The sequence below is a fragment of the Schistocerca americana genome, chromosome 2 (genome assembly GCF_021461395.2).
Source record: "Schistocerca americana isolate TAMUIC-IGC-003095 chromosome 2, iqSchAmer2.1, whole genome shotgun sequence".
Classification (NCBI taxonomy): Eukaryota; Metazoa; Arthropoda; class Insecta; order Orthoptera; family Acrididae; genus Schistocerca; species Schistocerca americana.
In genome coordinates this window covers 318,157,226-318,182,112 of record NC_060120.1, presented here as the reverse complement: position 1 = coordinate 318,182,112, position 24,887 = coordinate 318,157,226, and the positions used below count along the sequence as shown (strand labels likewise).

General features: G+C 47.0%; 1 protein-coding gene across 1 annotated transcript in view; it reads right to left on the bottom strand.

The window, feature by feature from the left end:
- LOC124593988 (protein bowel-like) overlaps positions 1-24,887 on the bottom strand; it is a 295,269-nt gene that overhangs the window by 245,308 nt on the left and 25,074 nt on the right. Inside the window, exon 2 of the mRNA XM_047132340.1 lies at positions 20,060-21,015. Within this exon, the coding sequence (XP_046988296.1) occupies positions 20,060-21,012 (953 nt within the window). The 5' untranslated portion in view covers positions 21,013-21,015. The remainder of the gene's footprint in view (positions 1-20,059; positions 21,016-24,887) is intronic.

Sequence of the window (24,887 nt, the reverse complement as noted above, 5' to 3'; positions counted from 1 at the left end):
ACGAGTTACCCCCAAGTTACCAACAAGCTAGTGCTGGCTCCATAATGGTGTGGGCTGTGTTTACATGGAATGGACTGGGTCCTCTGATCCAACTAGACGTATGGAACATTCCACCTCGGAAATCGTTACGGGAATATTCAGACATCCACAGTGTCAAGAGCGTGACGAGAATACCACATGTCAGCCGTTATCTCTAACCACAGACAATGCAGTGGCCGACGGCCTTGACTTAGCCATCGAGAGCGGAGGCGTTTCCTAACAGACCAGCAACAGTGTCTGAAAAAAAAACCGAAATCAATGTGCGACTAACGACGAATGTATCCGTTAGGACAGTGCGGCGAAATTTGGCGCTAATAATGTCAGCAGACAGCCGATGCGAGTACCTTCGCTAACAGCATGACAAAGCCTGCATATCGGTTGGACCCTTGAGGATTGGAAAACCGTGGCCTAGTCAAATGAGTCCCGATTTCATTTGGTGAGAGCTGCTGGTAGAGTTCGAGTGTGGGCAGACCCCAGTAAGCCACGGATCCAAGTTGTCAACAAGGCACTGTTTAAGCTGGTGGTGGCTCCGTAATGGTGTTTACCTGGAATGGACAGAGTTCTTTGGTCCAACTGAACGGATCATTGACTGGAAATGTTTATCTTCGGTTACTTGGAGCCTTTCTGCAGCCATTGACTTCACGTTCCCAAACAACGATGGATTTTTTTTATGTGGATGTCACTGTGCCGCAGTTTTTCGCGACTGGTTTGAAGAATATTTTGGACAGTTCGAGCGAATGATCTGGCCACCCAGACCGCCCGACATGGTCACAATCGGGTGCTGGTGCTCAAAATCCTGCACCGGCTACAACTTCACAGTTATGGACGGCTATAGATGCAGCGTGGCTCAATATTTCTGCAGGGGACTTCCAACGACTTGTTGAGTCCATGACACGTCGAGTTGCTGCACTACGCCGGCCAAAAGGAGGTCCGATATTAGGAGGTATCCCATGACTTCTGTCACGTCAGGTATACTGTGGTCATTAGGGGACCTACGACGCTACCTTGGGACAAGCCCGATACTACTTATGTCGTGCGTTGTGCCTCGATAGTACAGCGGCAGGGCTGTGAGCCGGAGGTGTCTCGCGAGACGCGGCAAGATGGGTGACGCCTGATGGAGCGGGGCGGCGGCGTGTGAGGCAGTGGCTGGCAGCTAGCGGCTGGCGGCTGCTGGCCGGACTCGTGTTGTGTTGCGGCGGCGGCGGGGGCGGCTCGGGTGTCGCGGCACGCGTCGCTGCCCCGCGCGTCGCCGCCTCCCTGACAGCCGGTGTCGGGCTACACGGCTAGCGGCACACCGCCCCCTTTTCCTCACAAAACACACCGCGCCTTCCGCCTGCCGCCGTCTACCTCATTTTTCCCCTTTGTGGTAAAAACTGGGGTCTTCGCCGCGCGGGATTAGCTGAGCGGTCTAAGGTGCTGCAGTCATGCACTGTGCGGCTGGTCCCGGCGGAGGTTCGAGTCCTCCCTCGGGCAAGGGTGTGTGTGTTTGTCCTTAGGATAATATAGGTTAAGTAGTGTGAAGGCTTAGGGACTGATGACCCTAGCAGTTAAGTCCCATAAGATTTCACACATTACCTTACCTGGGGCCTTCGGGACGGCGACGTTACTGAAGGTGCAAGGTTCCAGGGAGGACCTCAGCAACACTCATTGTGACAAAAGTCATGGGGTACCTCCTAATATCTCCTGACGTAGTGCAGCAACTCAGCGTGGTGAGGACTCAACAATCTCTTCCTGGCGTAGTGCAGCAACTCAGCGTGGTGTGGACTCAACAAGTCGTTGGAATTCTCCTACAGAGTTACTGAGCAATGCTGCCTCTATAGCCGTCCATAACTGCGAAACCGTCGTCGGTGCAGGATTTTGTGCGAGAACTGACCTCTCGATTACGTTCCATTAATGTTCGATCAGATTCACGTCGGGCGATCTGGATGGCCAAACCATTCGCTCGAACTGTCCGGAATGTTCTTCAAACCAACCGCGAACAGTTGTCGCCCAGTGACATCATGCTCAGTCATCCACAAAAGAATCCATCATTGTTTCAAAACATGAAGTTCATAAATCACGGCAAATGGTTTCCAAGTAGCCGAATATAACCATATCCAGTCAATAATCGGTTCAGCTGCACCAGACGACCCAGTCCGCTCCATGTAAACACTGGCCACACTGTGCATCTTCATATTTTCGCGGCGCAAATGCTGATTCATAGAATTTCGGGCGTGCAGCCGCATAAATTCGACTTCTTCTTCTAATATTTCGGCTGAATACCGTCCAGCCATCTTCAAAGTGAGCCGAGATGACTGACGCTCCAGCACTTGCTCCGTCCTTTTAAAGCCGTGGACCGCACCACTGTGCATGCGGCCACAGATACACAAGGCGCCAGAGACGTTAATCGGCGGCAAAGACGTATGGCATATGCATGGAAATAGATCTATGACTGCACAGCCGATCCACAAGGTGATATCGACGTATTACTGCGAGCTGCACCGTCGCGACGTCTTTGTGATTTTATTACAGAAATTGCCGGATTCGTCGCCAAGCGAATTTCAATTGCTTCCAGAAGGATAAGGTCGAGGCTACTCTATGTTGTACGATAACGTCGAAATTTTAGCCTCGACTTCATCCTTCTGGGACTCAGTAGTGAAGGAAGCATTTGAAATTCACTTTGCGACGAATTTAATTAATGGAGATAGCGGCTTCAGCTTGGACAAATCTTGGAATCCGGCAATTCCTGTAATAAAATCACAAAGACATCGCGACGTTGCAGCTCGCAGTGATACGTAGATATCACCGTGTGGATTGACTGCGCAGCCATAGTCTGACGCCGATTAACGTCTCTGGCGCCTTGTGTATCTGTGGCCGCATGCGCAGTGGTGCGGTCCACGGCTTTGAAAGGACGGAGCAAGTGCTGGAGTGTCAGTCACCTCGACTCACTCTGAAGATGGCTGGACGGTATTCAGTCCAAATATTAGAAGAAGAAGTCCGTTCCGCGGACGATGTCGTGGTGTTAGCAAAGGCACTCGCGTCGGTCTGTTCCCACATTCCTGTAACGCCAGAGTTCGCCGCACTGTCCTAGTGGATACGATAGTCGTATGTCTCACATTGATTTCTGCTCTTATTTCACGCAGCGTTGCTTGTCTGTCAGCACTGACAAATCTACGCGCACTCAGCTGCTGTCGCTCGTTAAGTGGAGCCCGTCGGCCACAGTGTTGTCCATCGTCAGAAGAAACGCCTGAAATTTTGTATGCTCGGTACTCTCTTCACACTATGGATCTCGGAACATTGAATTCCATAACGATTTCCGAAATGGAATGTACCATGCGTCTAGCTCCAACTACCATTCCACGTTCAAAGTCCAAGTCCAGTCGTGCGGCCATAATCACATCGTAAACCTTTTCACATGAAACTCCACATTTCAAATGGTATCTCCTCCAATGCACCACCCTTTTATACCTTGTGTACGCGATACTTCTGCCATCTGCATAAGTGCATATCGCTACCCCGTGACTTTTGCAGTTCAGTATAGTGTCCAGTTAATATTGGCTCTAAAATGAGTGCCTTAAGACCTATGAGCACTTGTTCACCTTCGTCACTGTGAATCATGTCTCTTCTACTCATAGCTGCACACAGCTCTTGTCCCTTTGAGCCCCGCCGGTCACGGTGGTCGAGTGGTTCTAGGCGCTTCAGTCCGGAACCGCGCGACTGCTGCGGTCGCAGGTTCGAATCCTGCCTCGGGCATGGATGTGTGTGATGTCCTTAGCTTAGTTAGGTTTAAGTAGTTCTAAGTTCTAGGGGACTGATGACCTCAGATGTTAAGTCCCATAGTGCTCAGAGCCATTTGAACCATTTTTTGAACCTTTGAACCCCAACACTATGAAAACAAATATAATTTTCACCTAATTAATCTTTATTATCGTAGTTACTAGTAGTGGTACGGGTTACACTCCGCCAAGCAACTAACGGTGGCTTTCGGAGTAGCTATGTTGATGTAGATGTATTAAGTAATGAATACAAGAAGGAATTGACAAAAAGTAAACCCTCAGTTGTTTCAAGGGCATACAGTTATCAAACCATCCATCATTTCATGTGATATATTTGAAAACAAATTTACATTGTCGTCGACACAGTCCCACATCTCGAAACTCACAAAACTTAAGTTTTTCCAAAGAGTGTAACATGATCGCAATGAAACACCTGGGAAGTACAACAAAAAATACGAACTAGCGATATTTTGTTACGAGTATTTAGGGTTTGTAATACTTGGTGTGGGTGGATGAACGTATAACTTGGGTCATCAACTGCAGCGTTTACCTGCGCCTGCAGAAGCACTGCAGCCGATCTGTCAGCTTCCCCGGCGCATCCTCGCCGCGGCGTGATTTACAGGCAAATGCTGCGGCGCCGGCAGAAACAAACGCGCTCGCCAGCCGGCTGCTCCGCGGCGTGCCGCCTCCGCCTCCGCTCGGCGCCTTTCCTTTCACTCTGACAGCGGCGGAGGGCATTGACCTTGCGGAAGGTCCTCCACCGGCTGCGCGGCCGCCGGAACACCAGAGCGCCGGATCTTACTGGACTGCCGCCTGCGACCCACTCGCCTACTGCCAAACACCTGCAGGGACCTTAGCGCAACGCAACGTAACTTAACGTAACGTAACGCTGTCCCAAACCCGAAGGTTGCTTTCGACACCGCAGTGCTATGCTGGGCATCGTCCTCTTGGAGGTGGTAACTGTCCTAAATACTCCTTCGCAAAGGAAAATCCAGAAGTACTGCTAGAGCTCATTAACACACCACTGCACATACGAATGCTACAAATATTAGTAATGGCGCTGTTGCGAAACAAGTGAAACCGCTAAAATTCAACAAAAGCTCCAGGGTTCGATAGCATCCCTACCAGAGTCCATACCAAATTTTCGCCTGATTTAACAGCTCTTTTAATCTACCGTAGATTCCTGTAACAGAAAACTGTGCCCAGCAGCTCGAAGAAAACACAAGTCTACAAGCACGGTAGCAGAAGTCATCCTTAAAACTAACATCCAATATCTTTCAAATTCATTTACTGCCGAATCTTAAAGCATTTCCTGATTTCAAAAATAATGAGGTATCTCGAAAACAATGATCTCCGTGCCAACCAGCATGGATGCCGAAAACATCGGTCGTGCGAAACCCCATGGCTGCTTTTGTGGCATGACATCATCAGACCTATGAATCGAGGCAGTTCTACATCTACATCTACATCTACATCTACACGATTACTCTCCAATTCACATTTAAGAGCTTGGCAGATGGTTCATCGAACCACAATCATACTATCTCTCTCCCATTCCACTCCCGAACAGCGCGCGGGAAAAACGAACACCTAAACCTCTCTGTTCGAACTCTGATTTCTCTTATTTTATTTTGATGATCATTGCTACCTATGTAGGGTGGCTCAACAAAATATTTTCCCATTCGGAAAAGAAAGTTGGTAACTGAAATTTCGTAAATAGATATCGCCGCGACGAAAAACGTCTTTGCTTTAATGACTTCCATCCCAACTCGCGTATCATATCTGCCACACTCTCTCCCCTATTACGTGATAATACAAAACGAGCTGCCCTTTTTTGCACCCTTTCGATGTCCTCCGTCAATCCCACTTGGTAAGGATCCCACACCGCGCAGCAATATTCTAACAGAGGACGAACGAGTGTAGTGTAAGCTGTCTCTTTAGTGGACTTGTTGCATCTTCTAAGTGTCCTGCCAAAGAACCACAACCTTTGGCTCGCCTTCCCCACAATATTATCTATGTGGTCTTTCCAACTGAAGTTGTTCGTAATTTTTACACCCAGGTACTTAGTTGAATTGACTGCCTTGAGAATTGTACTATTTATCGAGTAATCGAATTCCAACGGATTTCTTTTGGAACTCATGTGGACCACCTCACACTTTTCGTTATTTAGCGTCAACTGCCACCTGCCACACCATACAGCAGTCTTTTCTAAATCGCTTTGCATCTGATACTGGTCTTCGGATGACCTTACTAGACGGTAAATTACAGCATCATCTGCGAACAACCTAAGAGAGCCGCTCAGATTGTCACTCAGGTCATTTATATAGAACAGCAGAGGTCCTAGGACGCTTCCCTGGGGAACACCGGATATCACTTCAGTTTTACTCGATGATTTGCCGTCTATTACTACGAACTCAGGCCGCAGCTTGATTAGAAGTCGCTTGTGAGGAACGGTGCCAAAAGCTTTCCGGAAATCTAGAAATACGGAATCAACTTGAGATCCCCTGTCGATAGAGGCCATTACATCGTGCGAATAAAGAGCTAGCTGCGTTGCACAAGGACGATGTTTTCTGAAACTATGCTGATTACGTGTCAATAGATCGTTTCCTTCGAGGTGATTCATAATGTTTGAATATAGTATATGCTAGGTAGATTCAGTTTTTCTTGACTTCCAAAAAAAATTAAATAAATAAATAAAATAAAATAAAAATTACTCAGTACAATGGTACGGCTTATTAACGAAGGTGTGATTATAAGAAGCATCAGAGGAAAGTTGTCACTGGATTGTGGATTTCTTGACAGGGAGGTCGCAGTAAGTAGAAGTAACGTCAGGGGTGTCTCAGCAATATGTATTCGGACCATTGCTCTTCATATTGTATCTTAATGATATGGTAAACAATATCATTAGGAGTCTCACACTTTCTGCAGATGATGCAGTTATGTATATTGAAGTATAGCCTGAAAATAACTGCACAGTTATTCACTCAGATCTGTATAAGATTTCGAATTTTGGCAAAGGCTGCAAATTTGCTTTAAATCTCAGTAATGTAATATTGCGAATTTCACAAGAGAGAAAACGCACTGTCATGTGGCCACAATATAAATGAATTATAGCTGGAATGAATCAACCGAGCCGGCCGCGGTGGTAGAGTGCTTCTAGGCGCTTCAGTCCGGAACCGCGCTGTTGCTACTGTCGCAGGTTCGAATCCTGCCTCGGTCATGGATGTGTGTGATGTCCTTAGGTTAGTTAGGTTTAAGTAGTTCTAAGTTTTAGGAGACTGATGACCTCAGATGTTAAGTCTCATGGTTCTCAGAGCCATTTGAATCAATCCGTACAAATACGTGGGTTAATAATTTGCAGGGATTAGAAGTGAAATGATCACATAGATTTTTCCATAGTTAAAGGACGTTGCACACTTCGCTTCGTTAATAGAATATTTGGTAAATACGATTATTTTACAAAGTAGATTGCTTAAAAAACATTCGTGCGGCCCATCCTAGAATACTGATCAGGTGTGTGCCAGTCATAGACCAGGAATATTGGTTCAATGGTTCAAATGGCTCTGAGTACTATGGGACGTCACATCTGAGGTCATCAGTCCCCTAGAACGTAGAACTACTTAAACCTAACTAATCTAAGAACACCATACACATCCATGCGGGATTCGAACATGAGACCATAACGGTCGCGCGGTTCTAGACTGAAGCGCTTAGAACCGCTCGGCCACACCGACCGGCCCCAGGAGATATTCAACTTGTGAAAACCATACGAATGGTCGCAGGTTTTCTTGACCCCTGGCAGAACGTCACAGATATTCTGAAAATCCCGAGATATTCTGAAAACCCCGAACTGGCAGGCACTTGAAGAAAGGCACCAACCATTTTGCGAGAGCCAACTTACCCAGAGTCAAGATTCAGTATTAACCGAGGAATATCGGAATATACCATAAACTTTGAGTATCGCCCTCGTAAGGGTAATGAAGAGGTAATAAAGATAGTGTTTAACTAATTACAACACACTTAGGGATTTTAAGCAATCTTTCCGCGCCTGCTGCCTTACACGTTTCACACAAATGTAGATCAAGTGATAAGTGGCCGGAAAAATTTCTAGGACCACCTGAGGACTGAACCCCAGACTTACTGATTTGTAGCCTGACACTAATCCAATGAGTCAAAAGGCAACAGCAGAAATGGTGCTGGGCGAGAAAATAAGTGACCCACTTTTCACTCCACTTTACGACCTTTAGGTATCCTTCAGTAAAACAACCTACAATTGCACGACTGGTCACTGACTGCCCTCGACACTCCCCACTGCTTTACATATTCCATCCCTTCTATCAGTTCTTTCTATTTCTTGTTCTTCTGATTCTAAGGCGCATTAGAATTCCCGATCAAGTACCTTACACCTTATACCCTTGAGGTGATTGGAGTACGGTTTGATTCAGTTTCCTTATCTCCTGCTTTCGTCCAACATTAAATTGCAATTCTATTTCGTTTTTCCTGTTGTACATTCCATATCTAGCTGTGCCCTTACGCGGGCATTCTTCAGTACACCTACCCAGCAGCAGTCGTACACCTAACTGAGAAATTTGGAATGCTCTCGATAGTCTAATACCTAGTTTCTTTGAGGTACAGCTAACTGACAGAGAAATAAGATAGTGCAGGAATATTCGTTACATTAAACATCGATCTTCGTCTAAAACTTCATTTCATCCGTCGCCTTATTAAATTAAATTTGGACTTATTTACTTACCTTCAGTTTGCCGTTATTGCGAGAGAATATTGCCAAAGCACAATTGCAGCGTATCGCCATTTTTCGGACTTCGAGAATGGATGAACCTTTGGCATAAGGTGCATCAGAGTTTCATGCAAACAGATCGCGCAGATCGTTTATTGTAATGCAATGATAACAGGAGTTGCGACGTGATGGAATCAGCATAATGGCTTGGCTAGGAGAGTTGTCACAGGTCCTTCCAGAAGGAAGAAAACGGTAGATTGTTTGACTGGCTGTGACAAACAGACGGATAGCAACAGCTGAAATTCTGGCAGAGGTCACAAGCAGAGTGTGTCACTACAAATAATAGGGAACAGATTATTCGCAGTCGGGTTCAGATTTCCAGTTAGCATCCATTGTTTGCTAGTGATACCATACCACAGAGACTTTCATGGAGTGGAACCTGAGTCAACTAGGACTTTAAGTGGCATTCGCTGTAGTCCAGCGATAAGTCTCGCTTCCTTCTGTGGCTGTTAGATCTTTTCCAATGTGTCTGTAAACGACCTCCAGAAAGGTCATAGGAAGCACTGACTCTCGATACCAGTACCTCTCCAGCTTCTCGACTAATGGTTTGGGGTGGTATTGGATATGACAGGAGGCCTGATTTCTTCGTTGTTGGAAGGAGGATGAATGGTCGAAATTATGTGTCAAGAATGTCAAACCCTGTCTGACACGAGTGCCAAAAAGCATATTACAGCAGGATAACGCAAGACGTTGCACTGCAGTTCACACAATAAACGCCTCCAGGGACGTCTGGATTCTTGACTGGCCTGCCCGGTGCTCCGATTTGTGACAAACAGAGCATATATGAAATGAGATGGGAAGACATGCACAGTACTTTGAAACTAGCCCCCAGACAGCAGTGTCATGCAATGAAGCACGTGTTTCAGGCATGGCAAGAAGTTCTTCACGACGACATTGAGAGGTAGTCTGTTTCCAGGTTAGAACGAATAGAAGAGCGTATTCACACCGTGTGCGTTACATCTCATAATGACGTCGATGGACGTTAATATCCAACGGAACGGAAATTTAATCATTTAATACCTGTTACGTGGTCAATAACTCTGCAAAGTTAGATTGATATGTGACTCCTGATTGATGGTGTGACAATGCCCGTGTCTAGAATGAGATTTTTCCTCTGCACCGGAGTGTGCGCTGGTAGATTAAAACTGTGTGGCCGATCGAGACTCGAACTCGGGACCTTTACCTTTCGCGGGCAAGTGCTCTACTAACTGAGCTACCCAAGCACGACTCACGCCCCGTCCTCACAGCTTTACTACTGCCAGTACCTCGTCTCCTACCTTCCAAACTTAACAGAAGCTCTCCTGCGCACACTCCGCTGCAGAGAGAGTATCTCATTCTGGAAACATCCGCCAGGCTGTGGCTAAGCATGTCTCCGCAACATCCTTTCTTTGAGCAGTGCTAGTTCTGCAAGGTTCGCAGGAGAGCTTATGTGTCTGTCAGTGTATATGGTAAAACCATCATGAACGTGCATTAGACCTTACTAAATGAACAGAGGAACAGTATCGCCGTGCTCTCAACTGCCTTAGAGAAACCGTAGAAAATTACATCGTGGTGGTCTGACAACATGTTAGTTTTTCATAATGATGGAGCTCAGCAGTAAGACATCCTTTCCTTTCAGGCTTTATTAAAGCAAATCTAGATTTCGACTAGTGCCTAGCCATTATCAGTTCCAATAGATGTCCTAGTATCTCATCCCCTGTCGTTTGGCCGGCCGCGGTGGCGTTGCGGTTCTAGGCGCTTCAGTCCGGAACCGCGAGACTGCTACGGTCGCAGGTTCGAATCCTGCTTCGGGCATGGATATGTGTGATGTCCTTAGGTTAGTTAGGTTTCAGTAGTTCTAAATTCTAGGGGACTGATGACCTAAGATGTTAAGTCCCATAGTGCTCAGAGCCATTTGAACCATTTTTGAACCCTGTTGTTTGGACTAAATACTAGGGCATGTATTGAAACTATGAAATAGTGCACTAATAATGGCTATGCACTAGCCGAAATCTAAATTTGCTTTAATAAAGCCTGAAAGGAAAGGACGACTTATTGCTGAGCTCCATCATTTTGAAAGTCGTATCACAGTCGTTGCGTGCATCCCACATTCCTAATGGAAGGTACTCCTCTCCGTCCGAACAGGCCACCGCAGCGACCGGCCGCCGTGTCATCCTCTCAACCCAGGGGCGTCACTGGATGCGGATACGGAGGGGCATGTGGTCAGCACACCGCTCTCCCGGCCGTTATCAGTTTTGGAGACCGTAGACGCTACTTCTCAGTCAAGTAGTTCCTCAGTTGGTCTCACAAGGGCTGAGTGCACCCCGCTTGCCAACAGCGCTGTGCAGACCGGACAGTCACCCATCCAAGTGCTAGCCCAGCCCCACAGCGATTAACTTCGGTGATCTGACAGAACCGCTGTTACTACTGCGGCAAGGCCGTTGGGCTGGCTCTGAGCACTATGGGACTCAACTGCTGAGGTCATTAGCCCCCTAGAACTTAGAACTAGTTAAACCTAACTAACCTAAGGACATCACAAACATCCATGCCCGAGGCAGGATTCGAGCCTGCGACCGTAGCGGTCTCGCGGTTCCAGACTGCAGCGCCTTTAACCGCACGGCCACTTCGGCCGGCAAGGCCGTTGGGAATGGAAGGCAACTTGAGTATATTAATCACTACAATGCGTTGTTCGGTTCGTTAGAAAGCGGTCACCGCGTGACTAAAGAGGAAAACGGATTTAACATGCTTCCATTTCGTCTCGAAATTCCTACCTTGCCTCTAATTGTTTACTTTGCTCCATGCTACATGGCGAGCGTTCGACACGGCTAACACAGTACGTGAGCGCAGGGGCTGCAGTAAGTGTGACTTCCGCCTGCTGCATGGGAATTACCCGTTCCCCTCTGGTGGCTGCCCGTATTCCTAGAAAGCGTGAAACAATGCAGCCGGCTGCACGACGTTCACGCCGCTGTCTATTCCTAGAAGACAGAACGGGTGCCTAGATTCGTATCACGCCTTGTTAGCAAGGGGCGCGGAGGCGGCGAGACGCGTGTTTCGCGAGCAACGCCGGCAGCTGTCACGAGAACAGCGCCGACGAGCCTCGCCTCAAGAGAACAGCGGAAGAACAGCACACACTGATCCGAACGCTGGGCTCAGCTCTGCTGCTTCGCATGTGCTGAACGTTGAAGGCTGCCGGGATCAAATTGGACCTGGACTGGGATTCGAACGCGACACCAGACTTTCGCGGGCAGAACTCTTTCAGCTGTACAACCCGCACACGCCCCCGGACCAACTCACTCCTACAATCCGCCATTGCCTCTCACCTTCCACTGTAAAACCCACAGGGGGCTCCATTCTACTACTTCTCATGGCTTGAACTAACTGAGACAGAGAATTTTGCTGATATTTTCGTTTATCTATGCATAATAATAACCGACGCTTCTGGCTTCAAAATCTTTATTAGAAGTTGCTGTCTACTTTTGGCTCTCTATAGAATCATGTGATCGTTCAGCTCTTTTCCAGATTTGGATTTAAATCATGATTTATTACTATGCCGTAGGTTGGGCCAAACAAAAATCTCACTGTTTAAAGGTATCCTTCATCTTATTCCATTCGTGGCTGCGCGCCTGCATTCCTCCAACGGAAAGACGCCAAGCTACATGTGCCTGTGCCTAGGGTTGCGTAAACAACATTCACGTTCGAACGGGCTCGAGATCTGCCGATATGTCGCACCGTTCCATACAATATCGAGCTTGTTCGAAGAATCACGTGACTTATGACACGCGCGGCACGTAAGAAACTACGAACCAGCGGCAACAATAACCTATGGCTCTGCTTAAAAAATGACAATTTCGTGGAAGAAACGGTATTGAATCCTACCAATGCGCAAATTCCGATTGTGTTTGTACAGATTTACGAGTTATCGTACAATACCTGTAATTACGGCTATATAAGCATTTACGCTGATTTTTAAGTAAAGGTAAAAGATACAGACGAAAATGTTGTCCTCCAAAAAATATTAGTTGACTCAATCCAGTATAATACTTCAGTTGTTTATGAGAGACGGTCCCAACCGAGCAATTCCACCCCCTTTCATATGTTAGAATAACAGATAAAAACGATACCAAAGTTTAATTAGTTTGAAAACAGGTCTACAACAAACAGATTAAACAGCCACAAAATTTACGAGGTGCATTCAAGTTCTAAGGCCTCCGATTTTTTTTCTCCGGACTGGAAAGAGATAGAAACATGCGCATTGTTTTAAAATGAGGCCGCGTTCATTGTCAATACGTCCCAGAGATGGCAGCACCGTACGGCAGATGGAATTTTACTGCCAGCGGCGAGAATGAAAACCGTTTTAAATACTTAAAATGGCGACGTTTTCCTTACTTGAACAGCGTGCAATCATTCGTTTTCTGAATTTGCGTGGTGTGAAACCAACTGAAATTCATCGACAGTTGAAGGAGACATGTGGTGATGGGAGTTATGGATGTGTCGAAAGTGCGTTCGTGGGTGCGACAGTTTAGCGAAGGCAGAACATCATGTGACAACAAACCGAACAACCTCGGGCTCGCACAAGCCGGTCTGACGACATGATCGAGAAAGTGGAGAGAATTGTTTTGGGGGATCGCCGAATGACTGTTTAACAGATTGCCTCCAGAGTTGGCATTTCTGTGGGTTGTGTGCACGCAATCCTGCATGACGACCTGAAAATGCGAAAAGTATCATCCAGGTGGGTGCCACGAATGCTGACGGACGACCACATGGCTGCCCGTTTGGCATGTTGCCAAGCAATGTTGATCCGCAACGACAGCATGAATGGGACTTTCTTTTCGTCGTTTGTGACAATGGATGAGACGTGGCTGCCATTTTTTCAATCCAGAAACAAAGCGCCAGTCAGCTCAATGGAAGTACACAGATTCATCGCCACCAAAAAAATTTCGGGTAACCGCCAGTGCTGAAAAAATGATGGTGTCCATGTTCTGGGACAGCGAGGGCGTAATCCTTACCCATTGCGTTCCAAAGGGCACTTCGGTAACAGGTGCATCCTACGAAAATGTTTTGAAGAACAAATTCCTTCCTGCACTGCAACAAAAACGTACGGGAAGGGCTGCGCGTGTGCTGTTTCACCAAGACAACGCACCCGCACATCGAGCTAACGCTACGCAACAGTTTCTTCGTGATAACAACTTTGAAGTGATTCCTCATGCTCCCTACTCACCTGACCTGGCTCCTAGTGACTTTTGGCTTTTTCCAACATTGAAAGACACTCTGCGCGGCCGCACATTCACCAGCCGTGCTGCTATTGCCTCAGCGATTTTCCAGTGGTCAAAACAGACTCCTAAAGAAGCCTTCGCCGCTGCCATGGAATCATGGCGTCAGCGTTGTGAAAAATGTGTACGTCTGCAGGGCAATTACGCCGAGAAGTAACGCCAGTTTCATCGATTTCGGGTGAGTAGTTAATTAGAAAAAAAATCGGAGACCTTAGAACTTGAATGCACCTCGTAATGAAGAATTACATTTCGGACAAATCAAATAGATTGTAATAAAGTGACTGTAAATTTTAATGCGAGAATGACTTAACAGCCTCAGGACCCACACTGGGGATAATACAATCAGGTGCAGCACTTTCGACTGAAACGGCAAACGGTCTCGAAAACAGATGTAAGATTGGCACTGTCAGATGGTTGAAATGGCACGAAGCACTATTGCACTTAACTTCTGAGGGCATCAGTCACCTAGACTTAGAACTACTTAAACCTAACTAACCTAAGGACATCACACACATCCATGCCCGAGGCAGGATTCGAACCTGCGACCGTAGCGGTCGCGCGGTTGCAGACTGTAGCGCCTAGAACCGCTCGGCCGCTCTGGTCGGCTTCTGATGTGTCCAAAATGTTCAAATGTGTGTGAATACCTAAGGGACCAAACTGCGTAGGTCATCGGTCCCTAGACTTACACAATACTTAAACTAAGTTAAAGTAACTTATGCTAAGAACAACAGACACACCTATACCCGAGGGAGGACTCGAAACTGCGTGCAGGACGCCTCAAACCGCGCGGCCACCCCGCGCGGCTCTGGTGTGTCATGTGTCACGCACGGCTTTAGTGACAGTACGTGTGTCAAATTACAGGAATCTCTTATCGACACAACTAATCTGTACACCTTGTAAGTGAGAGGGATATGCCTCCTTGCCCGATTTAGGTGTTCGTATGAATGTGAATGTGATCACTCAGAAGCAAATGATGAAAACATAATAGTTTGTCACACAAGCTACAGCAAACGAACGCAACAGTTCTACAATCACACAGTTTCTCTGTGCTTTGTTAAAACATATGTTTTTAACGTTTTTGAAGTTGCCTTCCGTTTTGGAAGCTTTGACTCTTGAATTCTTTGGTTGTAACACAGTTCGCACCGGTTTATTTGTTGTTTTCATTTCTGTGAGACGTGTGTGTGGTTACTCGCCTCCTGTCACTATTCATCATAATGACACGAGTTTTGAACGCGGCTCGTCCTGTTTGGAGTTCAACAACGTAACCTCTTACACACGACATCATGGCTGTGTATTTCTGCTCAATATTGCAGTTTTTAAGCTTGGACTGTTCACTGTTCAGTACACCTTCTTCCTGTTTTCTACATCTACATCTACACGATTACTCTGCAATTCACACTTAAGTGCCTGACAGAGGGTTCATCGAACCATTTTCATACTACTTCTCTACCATTCCACTCTCGAGAGGCGCGTGGGAAAAAGGAACGCCTAAATCTTTCCGTTCGAGCTCTGATTGCTCTCATTTTATTATGATGATCTTTTCTCCCTACATAGGTGGGTGTCAACAAACTATTTTTGGATTCGAAAGAGAAAGATGGTGATTGAAATTTCGTGTATAGATCTCTCCGCAAAGAAAATCGCCTTTGTTTCAGTGACTGCCACCCCAACTCGCGTATCACATCAGTGACACTCTCACCCCTATTGCACGATAACACTAAACGAGCTGCCTTTCTTTGCACCTTTTCGATGTCCTCCCTCAATCCTACCTGGTAAGGATCCCGAACCACGCAGCAATACTCCAGCAGAGGACGGATAAGTGTAATGTAGGCTGCCTCTTTAGTGGGTTTGTCGCATCTTCTAAGTATTCTGCCAACAAAGCGCAGGCTTTGTTTCGCCTTCCCCACAAAATTATCTATGTGGTTTTTCCAATTTAAGTTGCTCATAATTGTAATTCCTAGGTATTTAGTCGAATTGACAGCCCTTAAATTTGTGCGATTTATCGTATACCCAAAATTTATCAGATTTCTTTTAGTACCCATGTGGATGACCTCGCATTTTTCTTTGTTTAGTGACAATTGGAATTGATCGTCTGATGATTTTACTAGACGGTAAATTACAGCATCATCACCAAACAATCTAAGGGGGCTGCTCAGATTATCACCTAGATCATTTATGTAAATCAGGAACAGCAGAGGGCCTATGACACTACCTTGCGCAACGCCAGATATCACTTCTGTTCTACTCGATGATTTACCGTCTATCACTACGAACTGTGACCTCTCTGAGAGGAAATCACGAATCCAGTCACACAACTGAAACGATACTCCATATACACGCAATTTGATTAATAGTCGCTTGTGAGGAACGGTAACAAAAGCCTTCTGGAAATCTAGGAATATGGAATAGATCTGAGATCCCTCGTCGACAGCACTCATTACTTCATGGGAATAAAGAGCTAGCTGTGTTGCACAAGAACGATATTTTCTGAATCCGTGTTGGTTATGCATCAATAAGTCATTTTCTTCAAGCCGGCTGGTGTGGCCGAGCGGTTCTGGGCGCTTCAGTCTGGAACCTCGCGATCGCTACGGTCGCAGGTTCGAAACCTGCCTCGGGCATGGATGTGTGTGATGTCCTTAGGTTAGTTAGGTTTATGTAGTTTTAAGTTCTAGGGGACTGATGGCCTCCAATGTTAAGTCCCATAGTACTCAGAACAATTTGAACTATTTTCTTCAAGGTGATTCATAATGTTTTCATGCTTGATCTGCGTTCAGTTTCTGACAGGCCATCCACTGGGCCATCTTACCACAAAATCTGAGGGGGTGCGATGAGGAGTTTCCCTTGTTAGTAATAAATAAAATTCGCGCTGTACCGGGTACTTCCGAGAGGGACTGAACAACGCTGAGACGGGCCGGGCTGCGGTCCGCACACCCTGCACACGTGAAGTTTGACACGCCTTGGCCGGCCCTGATCTACACCTTGCATCGTTTGAAAAGAGGCACAATCGCTATTCTTCGGACAAGACGGCACGCTTCTAGTCGGCTACTGTGCAGTTCCCGTGCGCTGAAGACGTGCAGCTCTGTGTGCCGCTGCGCTATTCTCCTTCAGTTTTTGTCGTGCTCCTCCAGGCGTTGAGGCAATCACCACGCTTACGTCAGACAGACAGTGTACGTTACTCTGCTCGTGGAAAGCACATCCTCCTCACCTCTCGGATACATCGTCTGCGGTTTCTACAGTGGTCTGAAGCGCATACGTCGACACGCGGGCGAACACCGTAACAGTCTGAGACGCGTGCTGGAATGCCTCACCGCAGCCGCACTACGGCGTCCTCCTACCGCCTACCCCGCATTCCCCCGTAATAACCGCAGGGGCGGCCGGACGCGCATGGGAACCGCCGGACTGCCAGCCTCCAGAAGATGGACCCGCCGTAGATTTACGGCCAGAAAAGCAGTGGAGCGGCGCCGCCACGGCTGCACAGGTAGGACCGCCACGGGAACCGTGCGTGCCATGCGCCCGCGGGCAGCGCGGCATCTGGGCCATTGTCCAATCAGGCGCAGTTAGGGGGCACCCATCAAACGGACGCTACGGCCGTGATGGATGGATACTCGTCCCGAAAGGCAGTGCGATTCCGGAACCCTCATCCACGGCTATTAAATCGCTAGCGCTTCTCCGTTTTCTCGGAACAAAGCCACTCCATCGAAAGGCCCTATTAAAATTTGACATTTTATCATTTCGTACAAGGAAATTTTAAAGCCTAACCAATTATTGTTGTATTTATATAAATCTTCACTAATAATAAAACTGTACAACCAAGGGTTTGTCTGTCTGACTGATTAAACATGCTAATCTCTAAATTACTACACGTATTTTCGTGGGATTTTCACAGGTTCAAAAACTGTTCAAATGGCTCTAAGCACTATGGGACTTAACATCTGAGGTCATCAGTCCCCTAGACTTAGAACTACTTAAACCTAACTAACGTAAGGACATCACACACATCCATGCCCGAGGCAGGATTCGAACCTGCGACCATAGCAGCAGCGCGGTTCCGGACTAAAGCGCATAGAACCGCTCGGCCACCACGGCAGGCGTGAAGGGTCACGACTAACAGAAGGATGTGTAGGTGCTTTCCAGCGAAACTTCTGCAGAGTAGTCGAAATAACCTTGACCAGATGTGGGCGGCGCTATACTGCCACAGAATGACGACGTCTGTCAAAATTTCCGGGGGTTTGGACTTGGTGCTGCGGTTCATATTTTGCAAAGTGACCACATACCTCTGTACGTTAATTGTGGCGCTGTGTTCCATAGTGTCAATGAGCAGCGGACCCTTGCTGTCAAAGAAAAAGGTCATCATGATTTTCCCGGAGCTGGTGTGCTACTTGTTTCAACTACGGCGCAGAAGTTTCGCTGGGAAGCCACTACACATTTTGCATACACGGTCGATTCTCCCCATGCCTTTTCAATGTTTTTCGAGACCTGAAGAAAGATATTTGTGGCCGAGGAGTTGTTTCGGACGGAGAGGTGCAATTATGGTTCCGTACGCAACCACAAACTGTTTTCCATAAGGCATTGACCATTTTGTCTGACAGTGGGGTAAATGTATCTATTACGGCGATTAGTAAGCAGGTGTTGACAGATGTGAAAATTACCGAACTATCAGCTTAATAAGTCACGGCTGCAAAATAATAACGCGAATTCTTTACAGACGAATGGAAAAACTAGTAGAAGCCGACCTCGGGGAAGATCAGTTTGGATTCCGTAGAAATATCGGAACACGTGAGGCAATACTGACCCTACGACATATCTTAGAAGCTAGATTAAAGAAAGGCAAACCTACGTTTCTAGCATTTGTAGACATAGAGGAAGCTTTTGATAATGTTGACTGGAATACACTCTTTCAAATTCTGAAGGGGTGGCAGGGGTAAAATACAGGGAGCGAAAGGCTATTTACAATTTGTACAGAAACCAGATGACAGTTATAAGAGTCGAGGGACATGAAAGGGAAGCAGTGGTTGGGAAGGGAGTGAGACAGGGTTGTAGTCTCTCCCCGATGTTATTTAATCTGTATACTTAGCAAGCAGTAAAGGAAACAAAAGCAAAATTCGGAGTAGGTATTAAAATCAATGGAAAAGAAATAAAAACTTTGAGGTTCGCCGATGACATTGTAATTATGTCAGAGACAGCAAAGGACTTGGAACAGCAGTTGAACGGAATGGATAGCGTCTTGAAAGGAGGATATAAGATGAACATCAACAAAAGAAAAACGAGGATAATGGAATGTAGTCGAATTAAGTCGGGTGATGCTGAGGGAATTAGATTAGGAAATGAGACAATGTAGTAAAGGAGTTTTGCTATTTGGGGAGCAAAATAACTGATGATGGTCGAAGTAGAGAGGATATAAAATGTAGACTGGCAATGGCAAAGAAAGCGTTTCTGAAGAAGAGAAATTTGTTAACATCGAGAATAGATTTAAGTGTCAGGAAGTCGTTTCTGAAAGTATTTGTATGGAGTGTAGCCATGTATGGAAGTGAAACGTGGACGATAAATAGTTTAGACAAGAAGAGAATAGAAGCTTTCGAAATGTGGTGCTACAGAAGAATGCTGAAGATTAGATGGCTAGATCACGTAAATAATGAGGAGGTATTGAATAGGATTGGGGAGAAGAGAAGTTTGTTGCACAACATGACTAGAAGAAGGGATCGGTTGGTAGGACATGTTCTGAGACATCAAGGGATCACCAATTTAGTATTGGAGGGCAGCGTGGAGGGTAAAAATCGTAGAGGGAGACCAACAAAATGGCTCTGAGCACTATGCGACTTAACTTCTGAGATCATCAGTCGCCTAGAACTCAGAACTAAGTAAACCTAACTAACCTAAGGACATCACACACATCCATGCCCGAGGCAGGATTCGAACCTGCGACCGTAGCGGTCGCTCGGTTCCAGACTGTAGCGCCTAGAACCTCACGGCCACTCCGGCCGGCGGAGACCAAGAGATGAATACACTAAGCAGATTCAGAAGGATGTAGGTTGTGGTAGGTACTGGGAGATGAAGAAGCTTGCACAGGATAGAGTAGCATGGAGAGCTGCATCAAACCAGTATCAGGACTGAAGACCTCAACAACAAGTTTTGAAATAAAGTTTTCTTCTTCTATCTCATTGTCATTTGACATATTTCCGCACACCCTACTGAATAAGCAAGGTAGGTCTGTGAAGACTGACCTGTGGTCCCTGAGGTGGTCCTGTCTCCGGAACGCCTTGCCGCATATGTCGCACGAGTAGGGCCGCTCGTCGGTGTGCGTGCGCTCGTGAATGAGCAGGTTGTAGGACTTCGTGAACTGGCGCTTGCAGAACTGGCAGATGAACTGCTTCTTGGGCCGCGAGGCTCTACCGGGCGCGCGCAGCAGCCGCCGGTCGAGGTGGTGGGCGGCGCTGACGGCGGCGTGGTACACCGAGCCGGGGAACGCGAAAGCTGCCGCCCCCGCGTAGGCGGCGGCGGCGGCGGCTGCCGCGGCGGCGGCCGAGGATGGCCCGGGGGGCGGCGGCGGCACCACGGGGGGCGGCGCGCCCGGGCCCTGCGGCGGCGGGGGCGGCAGCACGGCCAGCGCCGCCAGCTCCTTGCGCTTGTCCGCCATCAGCGCCATCAGCTCGAAGCTGGAGGAGGAGCCGCCGCCCGCCGAGCCGCCGCCGGAAGCGGAGGCGGCGGTGGCCGTCGGGGGCGGCGCTGGCGGCTTCGCACCCGGTTTGCACCCTGGGTCACCGGGGGGCGGCGGGGGCGGCGGCGGCGGGAAGGGCGCGCCGGCGCTGGCGGCTGCAGCGGCGGCGGCGTGCACAAAGCGAGAGGGCACCACCGGCACGAAGGCGGAGGACTCGCGGTGGTGGTGGGCAGCGGCCGCCGTCAGCGCCGCCAAGTGGCGGTGGTACAGAGACACTTCGAAGGCGGCGGCCGCGGCGGCGGCGGCTGCGCTGCTGCCGCCCCCACCGCCGCCGCTGCCTCCGCTACCGGAAGCGGAGCTGCCGCCTCCGGAGCGAGAGCTGGACGCACCCGGCGAAGGGAGCGTCGGGAACGGCGGGGGCGGAACTGGGGGCGGAAGGCCCGGTGGCGCACGTCCCGGCGGCGGCCGGGTGCATAGCTGCAGCGGCAGCTCCGACCGCTCCTGGCCCTCTATAGGCATCCTCTGCAACACAACACACAAACGCATATATTATCTCTTATACTACCCATCGTTTTTTTAAGGGAGGTAGGACGTCAAACGGGCCGACTTGGAGCAGGAGAGGCATCACAGGAAATTTTAATTTCCAGTGTCCATACTTTTACAAATAAATTCATAAAACTTTGTCAGCATCACCAGGAAGGATTCAGGATTCACACTCATTGCAGTGGAAGTTCGAAAACACAACAAAATAATTTTTTTTCGTGTGAAATTTTATCATTGTTTCACTTACTAATGGCTGCATTTGTTGCTATAGGTACCCTTTTCTTCATAAGTTAGAGACATTCTTCGATGAATTTTGCACAGCATACATACCATACTTACAGGTGTACGAAACTCTAGAATTTATTTAATTTATGAAAACACGAATGATCTGTTGTATTTTAAACTTCATTCTCAGAAAAAACACAAATTTTGTAGTTAATTACCTCAATTTTTACCACAGTTTTTAATAGATTTAGAAAGTTCTAGAGTTTCATACACCTTTAAGTATGGTTTGTATGCTGTGCAAAATTCATCGATCCATCTCTCCTACTTATGAAGAAAATTGTACCTACAGCAACAAATGCTGCCATTAGTAAGTGAAAAAAATGATGAAATTTCACACGTAAAAAAATTTACTTCATTATGTTTTAGAACTTCCACTGCTATAAGTGTGAATTCTGAATCCTTCCTGGTCATGCTGACAAAGTTTTATCAATTTATTTGTAAAAGTATAGACAATAGAAAATAAAATGTCCTGTGGTGCCTCTCCTGCTCCAAGTCGGCCCGTTTGACGTCCTACCCACCTTAATATGAGGTGGTAGCAGTCCAGCATTCCGTTAACATGTTTTAAAATATTAGGATCAATATAAAAATACTTGACCTTAATTCAATACGACGGCGTGGTGAAAAGTAATGCATTCGAATTTTTTACGTCAAAACTCTTACAGTTTTTTAAATAAAACAGACTTTATCAACATTCTACATCACACTTCTTATCTATATGTCTATCTCTCAACACGGTTACCGACGCGACGAGTAAATTTCTTCCAACTAGAGACCAGTTTGTTGATACCTTCACTGCACAATGTCTGACTTTGTTGACGGAGCTACAACCTCACCTCTGCTTGCATTGCTCAATCACTGCCAAGTTGTTCTTTAAGTTTTGCAAACAGATGAAAAATCGGATGGGGCCAAATCGGGACTGTATGGAGGATGATCGAGGACACTGTACCCAAGGCGTCGGATTGTCGGAGATGTGGCAGCGTTCGTGTGTGGGCTGGGATTGTCATGCAGAAGGAGAGGATTCTGCACGTGTGGACGAACGTTTCCCTGCAGTTAGAAACTCGATTAAGGCACAAACTGCCATGTTACACGCTACAATTCCGAGCCCTCTACCGGCAGGGGGTTGCAACTTGCTTCAGAGAAGCGTAGAAGTCCACCGAACAACATGCACGACGTGTAATCCTCAACCGATATTGAAAGCAGAATAAACTATTCGGAGACATTAGTTTTCAGCTCACCCGCAACACTACATCTGTGTAAAAATATTATCAAAATTTTGACATTAAAACGTGACATATTCGCTGTTATCTTCTTCACAGGAGAAAAAAAGATGTTTCTGAGAAGGTGAATATGATAAAGGAGAACGAAAATTCAGAGAACTGGAAGGACGTGTGTACGAAAAGCAACAGTTACGAAGAAGATAAACTGTCCTGTGCGGGCATAGTCGGCGGGTTTGGATCTGGAAAGCTGAGCGTAGCGTATGTGCGTTTGTGTAGTAACACACTGCGTAGACGAGTTGCTCCGAGTAAGCAACATATAACAAGTCACATGCATTGGAGAGATAAGCAGCCACAAATATCACTAGCAGAGGGCGTTTCCTCATTATTCGTGAGCACACTTTGAACGGTATGGGATTATAGTAAATATATTTTAAGATAATTCAAAGGCATTACCAGTGTAATTCTTTTCAACTATTAACTGCGAATTACAGTTTTATACTAAAATGTGTAATAATATTATTCGGGTGTTTAAAATAAAAGGTGCGAAACAGCACTGTCGGTATAAGTGAAGTGTTTATTCAAAAGTAACACATCCATCCCACTGTTACACGAACCGAAAGATTCCCTGTTCTCAGAATACCTGTGGCCGTGACAGGAGCCAGTTCTCCACTGCGTCGTACAGTTCATCGTCCGAGTTGCAGGGCAACAGTTTGAGCCTTTTTGTGTGTGTGTGTGTGTGTGTGTGTGTGTGTGTGTGTGTGTGTGGACCAGACACACGGAAGTCGTAGGGCGACATGTCCGGGCTTTAGGGCGGAGAATTTGGTGGCCAGCGGAAGTGTTTAAACTCAGAAGAGTGTCCGTGGAGCCACTCCGTAGCAATTCTAGACTTGTAGGGTGTCGCATTGTCCTGCTGGAATTGCCCACGTCCGTCGGAATACACAGTGGATATGAATGGATGCAAGTCACCAGAGAGGATGCCTATGTACGTGTCATCTGTCAGAGTCGTATATAGATGTATCAGGGGTGTCATATCACTCCAACTGCACACGCCTCCACCAGCGTCCACAAGCTTCAACAGTCCCCTCCTGACATGTGGGGTCCATGGATTCATGAAGTTGTCTCCGTACACGTCCATCCCCTCTATACAATATGAAACGAGACTCGTCCGACCAGGCAACATGTTTCCAGTCATCAATAGTCCAATGTCGGTGCTGACGGACCTAGACGATACGTAAAGCTTTGTGTTGTGCATGCAACTAGGGTACACGAGTGGGCTTTCGGCTCCGAAAGCCCATATCGATGATGTTTCGTTGAATAGTTCGCACGTTGACATTTGTTGATGGTCCAGCATTGAAATCTGCAACAATTTGCGGCAGATCCCTGATATTCACGGTACGCTCGTGAAATGGGCGTACGGGGAAATCCCAGTTTCTTCGCTACCTCGGAGATGCTGTGCCCCATCGCTTGTTTTCCCACTATAGCGCCACGTTGAAACTCACTTAAATCTTGAAACCTTCCATTGTAGCAGCAGGAACGGATCTAACAACTGCGCCAGACACTTGTTGTCTTATATAGCCGTTGCCGACCGGTGCGCTGTATTCCGCCTGTTTACATATCTCTGTACTTGAATACGCATGCCTATACCAGTTTTTTTGGCGCTTCATTGTAAGTCCCTTATACAATCCCTAGCAGCCTGTAATAGTAATTTCAAGCGCTCTGTAGAATGTTAATGCGTCAGGCATGGTGGTCTACTGGTGAAACGCGTGGCTGAATACCAAAAGTCGCGGGATAGAATCCCAATTGGACTACGGAAAGTTTCAGTCTGACTTTAATCTAGCCTTCACCTCTAAAAACTGTAGGTCTCTTCCCCCCGGTTGGATGACTGGGGTACATTATGGTCAAGCAGGTCGACGAAGAGGGGCCAATTGAAAGACTTGCACTCGGCAATTGATACACACGATATAATTTATTACTGTGTTAATCTGAGAGAGAAGCGACTTATACAGCATTTATAAAATATAGGTTTTTTTTCAAAGATATTTTGTAGTTTTCGTCTGATTGTAATGAGAAAGTGATAAAGTATAAAAGGTATCATGAATTATACAAAAATTACATCAGTTTACAGGATATTACAGACAATAAATGAAGAAATGACGTGGTCCCAGTGAAGTTCATTTAAAATGCAGCATATGTAGAATCTAATATCCACTCGATAGCAAGCCCATTACAGACGGAAGCTAGTTCATTTGGTTAAGAAAGAAGAAAAGAAGTAGGGATAACCAGATGGAGATACGAACCTCGCTCCATTCGGTTATGAAACCAGTCGGGTACCCACCAGGATTCACTGCA